This window comes from Ruditapes philippinarum, unplaced genomic scaffold, assembly GCF_026571515.1.
Source record: "Ruditapes philippinarum isolate M1 unplaced genomic scaffold, ASM2657151v2 ctg8134_1_1_1_1, whole genome shotgun sequence".
Taxonomy (NCBI): Eukaryota; Metazoa; Mollusca; class Bivalvia; order Venerida; family Veneridae; genus Ruditapes; species Ruditapes philippinarum.
In genome coordinates this window covers 1-11,048 of record NW_026866074.1, presented here as the reverse complement: position 1 = coordinate 11,048, position 11,048 = coordinate 1, and the positions used below count along the sequence as shown (strand labels likewise).

General features: G+C 29.4%; 2 protein-coding genes across 2 annotated transcripts; both read right to left on the bottom strand.

Annotated features, from left to right (window-relative positions):
• Nucleotides 1-2,520: 2,520 nt before the first annotated feature.
• On the bottom strand, nucleotides 2,521-3,065 carry LOC132731196 (protein snail homolog Sna-like; the record flags this gene model as incomplete). Its single annotated transcript, XM_060717332.1, is given in 1 exon segment — nucleotides 2,521-3,065. A coding segment is annotated over 1 exon segment (290 nt), but the record flags the coding sequence as incomplete, so codon positions are not given.
• Nucleotides 3,066-4,217: 1,152 nt separating this feature from the next.
• LOC132731194 (zinc finger protein 284-like) lies at nucleotides 4,218-9,220 on the bottom strand (the record flags this gene model as incomplete). Its single annotated transcript, XM_060717330.1, has 3 exons — nucleotides 4,218-4,426; nucleotides 6,201-6,254; nucleotides 9,080-9,220. Coding segments are annotated over 3 exons (404 nt in total), but the record flags the coding sequence as incomplete, so codon positions are not given.
• Between the last annotated feature and the right edge of the window lie 1,828 nt (nucleotides 9,221-11,048).

Here is an 11,048-nt window from a genome sequence, read left to right as displayed (position 1 = left end):
GAATGTTAAATTTTTGCGACGGACGCGCCCTCAGGCGCGTTCAGAGCTAAGTCATCTACACATGGGATTTCGTTGGCTACACTCGCGCAATGTGTCCTAAACCAATTAACAGCCCAAGAAATAGTACATGAATTTGATCCTTCAAAACTCCCATACTTTGTCTGGATATCTTAATGTCTTCCATATTTAGCCTTTTCAATTTCAAATCAAGTTATCCAAGTTAAAATATGAACGTATATTATTGATAAAAACGTTGTAGTCCCGTAGTATTATTGCGCAATATGCAAATTACTGCTGAAACGATTTACCGCTGTCGAAAAAGTAGGACAGCAAATTATACTTCAATAAAGGTGTAACCTCTGAGTTCCAAGACATTATTAGTAGGAAATAAATATTTCTACATTATACAAAACATTATTATTAACACATCAAAAGTTTTTCGTGACTCTAGGATTACTCGCGCATTAATAAAAGAAGAACTATTTTCGTGACTCATACCGCGGGTTTAGCTGAATATTCAGCACTTATTAATATATTAGATACAGTACAATGGCTAGTATAAATATCTATTTTTGAAAATGCATGTAAGACACTTTACCGCCATGTAGTCCTTCATGGTAAGGAAGTTATAATATCAGTTCTACTTCCGATTCTTGTGGTTTGTTTATTTTACTAGGTCATGATATGAGTTAACCTTCGCTATTCTAAAAATAGATTCTGCTTCACCTGTTCTGATTTTTGGACAGGCGATTGGGAAGTACACATTAAACATGTAATTAATAAACCAGCGGATTGTAATGCAATACTTTTAGAAATGCTATACAATTGTAAGAAGCAAACAAGTTGAAAATGGAATTTAGTGTGAAGTTGAAAAGGACAACTAAACACTGTAGTGCTTAAGTGACATTTAAATTAAAATAAAAACGATGTGCTCTGGCCTCAACATCTTTACCTTGTAAATAAAAAAAAATCTAAGAAATACACTATAAATTGCTGATGATTTTAACCATTTTTTTAATGAGACATATCCAAGAGAAATAAAAATACAAATGACTTATGCCCACTATGATATAACACGAAGCAATTCTAAATAGCATTCTCAAATGTATAATGTTTTATGTTTGAAGTTTATTTGCCTGGATTTATTCTAGAAATATTTCGTTGATAGTTTTTTTTCTATTTACATATCATTTCTTAGAATAAATCGATAAGGACACTGATTTACAAGTTTGACCAGAGTTTTTAGGCATAAATTTCATTCTGTATTTAAGTGCTTGAAAGTAGAAAATCTGAATTATATCAATTTTGGACACAAAATATATTGCTTTAAAAATCTCGAACTTGTATGGAACAAATTTTCTCTGTTATATATTTTGTGTTTTGTTTTGTTTTTTTTTTCTAAAAGAAGCCTTAATTAATGTCTCTCCGGTTGCATGTCCGTCGCATTCAGTGCTGCAGCACTTTGATTGTTTAGGTCATATAGCGCCGAAACAGGCAAGATGATTACAGCTAACCTCGGGTATTATAAATTTAAAGTAACATCAGGGATGAATACCACCTGATGGAGCTAAAAGATGCATAGACTCCAGTAATTCGAACCCATTTAGTTTCCTCTTGTGATAATGCAGGGATAAACGGTGGCTGCAATTCTGGTGCCTCAACTCTTAAAATTCTTGCATTGTAACAAAATCTTAAATACATTATAGTAACAATTAAAGAAATATATCCTATGAAATTTTAGTTGTAAACTTCACATCGATATTTGCTTATTTAATGGAAATTGTCGTTCATAAAAAAGGACTTGCAATTATGAAATAGTGTAAAATAAAACATAACAGCATCACTTTTTAAAAATATTTTAATGAAAAATGAAAAGTACAAATAAAGCATTATTACATCTACATAAAACATCAGTCACATTGTGCTAATATAATGAAATGGCATTTATTACAATTTTAAAAATTCTTGTTTGTTGAAGAAACAAAAGCACCGTTCATTTAAGGTCATATTACACCTTTGACAGATGTGCATGAAGACGCACATACGAATAAAAATTTTGATTAATGATAAATTTCCATCGATGACCATTTAAAATTCCGTACAGCCCTTACACACTTTATACTTTGAAAATTTCCTTTTAAATTTTTTTGAAAATCTACCGTACAGATTTTAAAAACTTTTTGTTAGACAAATAAATTTTAAAACTGAAATTTTCCCAAACAAAAACACGCTCCCCACATTTTGAGGGAATCCAAAAAATCATCTGTTTTTAAAAAAGATTAGATAAATTTACGATGGGATTAAAGCTCCCTTTGCCCCCCGATTACCCAAAAAATATTTAAAAAAAAATAAACTTGGGAAAAGTTTCTAAAATTTTTTAAAAAAATTAAAATTTTTTAATTTTTCCCAACCCAATTTAATGTCCCCATGTTTTTGTGTTTTAAATAATTTATTTTGTAAAAATTTTTTTACCATTTTTCACTGCGTTACTAACGCCAAGTAAGAAAAAAAAAAGGGCTTATTTTGTATAATTTGACCTTTTTTTCCGGTAATTTATGTGGATTGTATGTGTCGTTTGCAATGTGTTTCTTTCCTTGTTATCTTCATAACATTTTACTTTTAAGTACATTTTCAAAATTTTAGGAAAATACCATTATACACGTTACCAAAAAAAACCTCATAATTAATTTTCTAAAATATTTATCTTTTCAGTCATAATTTCAGAAAATATGTACACCGTTTATGTTTATTTTAAAAACTTAAGATAGTATATGTTCAAAGGTCTAAAATGTTCACGTGTGTGACCAAATGTGCTTTAAGGTTACTTTTCGCTGCAAATCTTTTGTTACACACGTTACAGGCAAATGGTTTTTCTCCAGTATGTGTTCTCATATGTAAGGACAATCCCCAGCTTGTAGTTAGCTTCTTGTTACACACAGTACAAACAAAGCCACTCCATTCCCTGCTATCATCTGTAACACCTGGCATACTAACAGAACGTCTATCCCTAGATTTAGTACTCCAAGACCTTTCCCTAGATTTAGGACTATGCATCATTTGAGAATCTGAAAAAAAAATAAAATAAAACATTTGTATTGCAACACATGTCATTATATTATCATTTGTCATTATATTATCGACACATGTCATTATATTATCGAATTTTGGTTATCCCCAATGGCCCATACAAGACAATATACAAATGTATAATAATAGGCACTGTGTATATATATATATACCGTAAATATATAATATACAAAAAAAGAACTAAACTGTATATATTTTTTATTGTCTTAACGATTAAACGTTCATGCTAAATACTCGCAATTATGTTTATTTATTTTGTGTTATAACATAAAACAGAGATGGGGTAGAAAATAATTAACAATATCCAATACCTTAACCAGATTCCATACAATTATTAGAAGGCAAATTACAGGTATAAACAACTTAAAAGAAAACTGTTTCAGCATTTAAAGTTTTCAGTTTGAGACTAAATAAATAAGTAAACTATCAATAACTAGAGGGATCAATTAAACACAAGACCTTCTTTTATATATATTATTTCATACACAATACTTTATAATCAGGTCTCAAAGAAAAAATTAAAGAACATTATAAGTTTTCTGTATTCATAGTAAAACACTCTTACATATGGTAATAAAACAATCAACTTTACAAAAAGGATCAATAGTTCTTTTAAATTAATTTTCATAAAGGTCAAAAAAAAATATTTCAGCTTATTTAAATAAAAATATTCACAGACATCAACAAAATACATTTTCAACAGATTGCTGCTATCTGTCATATATGAGATAAATCATTTCACAATATAGCCACATCACCATGTTGTACATATAGGGAGAGTTTAACCATACCATATCCGCAACTCTACCTGTATACATACAAAATCCGCCACTCATACAATAGACTATGGTATATTTTGACTTGATAATGATGTAACAGTGGACAAAGTTGTGTGATGTAAACAGAATTGGCTTACAAACCCTATAACAAGTAGAGAAACTAATAGCAAACAGCATGGATCCTGATCAGTCTGCGCAGGCTGGTCTTGATCCATGCTGGTCGCAAACGCACTACATTGGTTTTGTCATGGCGCGGCTCAAATAGTTCTGTTTTTTAGATTTATGTAAAAGTATATACTAGCACATATACAACAGCGTAGTTCCCTCCAACGCGATGTGATGTTCAATATTTCAAAATCCAATTTCTTTTTCATAATGTGAAACCATATGCCTGTTAAGATGCCCTTTCTGTTTGAAACATTTTCCACATTTGGCACATTCAAATGGTTTTTCACCAGTATGTACTCTCATATGTGTCTTTAAATGCCAATTGCTGAGAAATGACTTCTTGCAGAGTTTGCAAATATGTTGATATGGTCCTGGTATATCAGGAGGTATATCTGAAAATATTGAACAAAATATATTAGTTGAATTTCAATAATCAATATTTCTTAAAACACATTTAGTTACAAAACAAATTTGATTTTATATCTGACAGTACACTGTATCATTTGTACACACAACAAATCAACTTTTATGTAATGTCTTTTTATGCATGATAATTTTATGGTCACTGAAATATTGAGTTTATATCATGGACATATGAAAGAATGATGATGTCAGAAATCAAATGAATAAACAAGATATGTCATATCAAAAACAAGAAACAAAAGCAAGAAGACCATGTTGACCTTACATCGCTAAACAGAGATTTGTTGCAACAAAATGATGCAATTTTCTACTGAAATGTGGGCACATTAGACCTGAATATGGTCACAAGTCACTCATGTTTAATAGAAATACACAACTACATGTATGTAATGCTACATCAGAATTGGGCTATTTATAAAACGTTGGTACCCTGCTTAAACTTATTCTACTACCAGTATTGTATAACTCAGAATATGTTGTAAATAGAAATTGTTGATTATAGCAAAACAAAGTAATAAAAATAATGTGAAATTAAGTTAAATAAACATATTAGTCTGAAATGTTTTTCAAAACTTTGAAATGTATTTCAAAACTTTAAAGAATCTAAAAATAATTAAATAATGCATAATCAAAAGAAATTTTGATACACAATAATTATGCTACATATAATCTTATTTCATGCTTTCCAGTGTTTTACTGTAATATATCAGATGATTCTTTTCTGATAAACCACTAGTGAAACTTATAAAATATAATTTTCACTGTAGCCGGACTATACCTGAATGCAGATAAAAAAGACATCATAACTAAATGGAATAACTAAATGGAATAACAGGCAATAATAAATGCTGTCAAAGTAAATTTTGCTTCTTTATGAAAAGAAAGTCTATGTCATCATACATCATGTTAAAAATGTGATAAAATTAGACAAATTTAACAGAACTATATTTCAAAATTGATGATGTGACGTCATGATGTGATGATGTCATAAAGGAGAATGCGCAACGTTACGCGGCAGAATCTTAAAAAAAATGTTTAAAATCACTTATAAAGCATGAAATAAAAAGAAAATTTTCTTGTTTTACATATAAGACTGAAATATATTTCATTCGTGAACACAAGCTATTCTATTTTCACTTGAGGCTACGCCACTCGTGAAAATATTGCATCTGGTGTTCACTCAGTGAAATATTTTTCAATTTTACATGCAAAACAAACAAATATCCTCTATATAATATTGTTCCCAATTAAAATAATTGACCAACATACCAATAGAAATTGCAGTAAAATATTTTATTTATTAAGTAGATTAGTCACTAAAGCAAAGCATAAGTATTCTTCACTTCCGCTTGTTACAAAATCTGCCACCACACAACTTAACACACACACACACATAATATAATACACAATAAATGTATCTATAATATATAAAGGCTGTCTGTGAGTCATTTCTCTGGCCTTAAATTACTTTACAGAGACATCTTATATCAAGTTTCTAACCAATCAACATACTTGTTTCAACCCTAGTATATATACATTGGTCTGCTATTTCACACTGTTTCAGTTGACAGACCCAAACTCTTTTTCAAAATGTGTTATGAGATGTGAATTAAGATGTCCCTTCTGTTTGAAACATTTTCCACATTTTGAGCACTTGAATGGCTTTTCTCCAGTATTAACTCTCATATGTGTCTTTAGATGGGAGTTACAGGAGAAAGTCTTGTTTGCAGAGTTTACACAAACGTTGGTATGGTCCTGACATTTCATCATCTCCTTGGTAACGTCCTTTCGGAACACCTGGAAATAAACAATATGATAAAAATAATATGTATCAAGTTCAAACTAAACAATTAAAAAATCTTCAAAAAAATCAAAGTTCATTACAATGCATCCTTTTCATCATTATTAAAGAGTTTATTGTTATAAAATTGATAAATATATACTGTATTGAACTAATTTGAGTTGAGAAATTAATTCCATGAGGTTTATTGTAATCAAATCAGCTACAAATATAAAACTTTGTGTACAAGCTATAGTACATTGCTCTTTATTATATAATCTAAAAAATAGCTTTGAAATGCCTTTCCCTATTGGCTAGCACGCAACTTTTTGTAAAAAATAACATGTCAATATGAGAGTATATTCACTGTTTTTCTCCTAAAAATAGATTTTCAGAGTATATTCACTGTTTTTTCTTCTAAAAATAGATTTTCTGGAAATCCCCGGAAAGACGCGAGACTATGACATGACGTCACATCAAGTTTGTTGTTATATATTATTCTAAAAAAAAAACGTTGGATGACTCTAAAATAAGAGTCAAATTAGTTTATTTTAGTTTCTTTTCATTTTTAAGAACACTAAGAATAATTGTGCTTATGCGCTCATTTAAAAGATGGAAAGGGTTGGCAAGCTGAAAAATGTCAATTTCCGCCGTAGTTAATGGCAGATTTAATAAGCCGTATTAAAAGCCATTTATAAATTATATAATAAAACAGATATGGACTTTTAAGCTGGTGAATATGATATGATATGTACTGAAAAATTAATATTGACCGAGGCGATATTAATTTTTCAGTACATATCACATCATATTCTCCAGCTAAAAAGTCCATATTTGTATAATGTGAGTAAACAATAAAACAAAATTTAGAATAACAGACCAAAAGTCTATGAGATATACATTTCTTTATTACCTACATTACATCATTATACAATTATATATCAAACAATAGTGCAAAAATTCATAAAATAAAATTTACCAACAATACATACAATATCAACAGAATAACATATTCAAGATAAATTAATGTACATGTATAATAAACAATCACCTAAAATAATGTTTGACACATCTATAATATATGTGTTTCACTTATAATACACGGTTACATTTATAATACATGTGTTACACTTATAATACATGTGTTACATTTATAATACATGTGTTACATTTATAATACATGTGTTACACTTATAATACATGTGTTACATTTATAATACATGTGTTACATTTATAATACATGTGTTACACTTATAATACATGTGTTACATTTATAATACATGTGTTACATTTATAATACATGTGTTACATTTATAATACATGTGTTACATTTATAATACATGTGTTACATTGATAATACATGTGTTACATTTATAATAAATGTGTTACACTTATAATACATGTGTTACATTTATAATACATGTGTTACATTTATAATACATGTGTTACATTTATAATACATGTGTTACATTTATAATACATGTGTTACATTTATAATACATGTGTTACACTTATAATACATGTGTTACATTTATAATACATGTGTTACATTTATAATACATGTGTTACATTTATAATACATGTGTTACACTTATAATACATGTGTTACACTTATAATACATGTGTTACATTTATAATACATGTGTTACACTTATAATACATGTGTTACACTTATAATACATGTGTTACACTTATAATAAATGTGTTACATTTATAATACATGTGTTACATTTATAATACATGTGTTACATTTATAATACATGTGTTACATTTATAATACATGTGTTACATTTATAATACATGTGTTACATTTATAATACATGTGTTACACTTATAATACATGTGTTACACTTATAATAAATGTGTTACACTTATAATACATGTGTTACATTTATAATACATGTGTTACACTTATAATACATGTGTTGCACTTATAATACATGTGTTTCACTTATAATAAATGTGTTACACTTATAATACATTTATAATACATGTGTTACATTTACAATACATGTGTTTCACTTATAATACATGTGTTACATTTATAATACATGTGTTACACTTATAATACATGTGTTACACTTATAATACATGTGTTTCACTTATAATAAATGTGTTACACTTATAATACATTTATAATGCACGTGTTACATTTACAATACATGTGTTACATTGATAATACATGTGTTACATTGATAATACATGTGTTACACTTATAATACATGTGTTACACTTATAATACATGTGTTTCACTTATAATACACGTGTTAAATTTATAATACATGTGTTACATTTATAATACATGTGTTACATTTATAATACATGTGTTACATTTATAATACATGTGTTACATTTATAATACATGTGTTACACTTATAATACATGTGTTACACTTATAATACACATGTTACATTAATAATACATGTGTTACATTTATAATACAAGTGTTACACTTATAATACATGTGTTACACTTATAATACATGTGTTATGGTACTTTAAGGTACAGAAATGTTTTTGTTTCAAATTTTCAAAATTTTTAGTCACATCATATCTTGCCAAAGTCTTTGGCTATTATGCCATACATACCATGAAAATGTTCATACACATAAAGTAAACATAATTTTAATAAATTGTTTACAAACACCACCTGTCCTTTTCTTAATGAAAATTTGCAAAATGAGCTAACAGTGTAAATTGTTTACATATTTATATATACACACGGACTTATTTCTCAGTTTTCTTCACAGTTATATTTTACAGCCCAAACTCTTTCTCAAAATGAGTTATAGAATGTGAATTAAGATGACCCTTCTGCTTGAAACATTTCCCACATTTGGTACACTCAAAAGGTTTTTCTCCAGTATGAACTCTCATATGTGTCTTCAGATGTGAGTTACTAGGAAACGTCTTGTTGCATAATTTACACAAATGTTGATATGTTCCCGATGTATCATCACCATGGTAACGTCCTTTATCAACATCTGAAAATAGTAAAATATAACATGATTAAAATATAACATGATTAAAATGTAACATGATTAAGTACCAACTAACGAAACAAACATAACTTAATAGTAATCTTACTAAATATACAATGTATTAAAAGCACATTATTTGTTTTAGATTATTTAGAAATGTCAAACACATGTTAAAGGGACTCTACTGAGGATTTTTGACATGATGAAACATTTGCTGTAGGTTTAGACCACTAATCTTTGAACAAAATTTCAGATCATTCGCGCACTTCTTTTGTCCAGAATAATTATTCAAATTGTAAAAAAATGACCCAAAATGAAATGCGTTTAAACGCTTTTCACTCAAATTGGGCTAAGGAAAGCATAAAAATACGATTTTCAATTTATTTCAAAGTATATTTCTTAACTATCTTTGCATATATTTCTGTTTCAAGTGCCCCAGCTCATTTACGTAAGAAATTCAAATGTTATGTTTTTAGGCTTTTAAACCTCAGTGGAGTCCCTTTAAATAATGTTATAAAATAATGGAGTAAGAGCATGTTAGAAGTTTTAACAACTGAAGTAGTCATGCTGAACCTGCAGTAGTGTGTTGTTAAGGTAGCAAAATGTAAACAAAGTAGTAAAAACTAATTTACTATAATTATACCCATTGCCAACATAACACATTCAAAAAGATATTTTATGTAAATGGGCAAATGAGTAGTTTATATTTGTTTTAAATAATGGTAGCGAAATTTCAGACCCTGATGCTGTTAATTGCAAATGCCAAAAGTAGTCCGCTTTTTTGAAGCTGTTACTTCCCTTTATATGTACACTAACGCCGAAAAATTCAGGGGAGATCACTGCGAAAAGATGGTCAAATGACATGCGCATTAATTTTCATGCAAAAAAGTTCCTGAGTGGTTGAAGATTTCTAATATTGTTTTATTCTTTATAGATATACATGCTTATAGTAAGCTCCATGATTATTTACATCTGTGTTAACCCCTTACTTCATGAGCATTTTGTGAAAAATGGCTGTTTTCATTGAAAAGTCTCCCGTTACAAGTTCAAATTGCTATAATACTATAAAAACTGCTTCAACACTAATCAAACTTGGCACAAATGTTGACTGAACCATTGACCTTGCAACAACATGCTCAGGCTTAAATTTTCTGTTACCATGGTAACGAGGGGACATCTCAAAATTGCCAAAAATCACTATTTTGCGTTGATTTTTTTCCATCAAAATTGATTTCAAAGTGCTGCAACTTCTCAATGGATTGAGATAGAGTCAAATGCTTTTCAGCGTTGGTTACACGTTACCTTATGATCAATCTGGGGTCATTTACAGCCTCTCACAAGTCCAAAATTTTCTTGGCGATCAGGGGGACTCCGCCCCCCTTCAAACCCCCCAAACTGAAGGGGGCACATCCCCCTTCTGGCAACCCCCTGATGTATCTTTTGGTTGGGGGGCCGCGCCGAAAAAGAGGTCACTTTTTTAACAACATTTCTCAAACCAAAACAAGTGTTTGGGGCCTAAATAAGGCATTTTTTCATCATTTGAGACAACAAAAAGGGGGGGGGGGGGGGTGAAAAAGGCGTTAAAAGGCGTGTATATGAAGTAATGGGTTAAACAAGTTCAAACAACAGTTAGCGTAAAAATAATAAGGGTTACAAACCCTAATTTAGAATGATATGGTTTTCTTTAGGCCGTCAATATATAACTTCACCATGGCCGAGGGGTTTGTACGCTCGCTTAGGAAGCGAGAGGTTCAAATCCCAGTTAAGGCATCTCATTTTTTTTGCAAATTGTTTAAGTCAAATAAACATTGAATTGAATATCAGTGTAGCA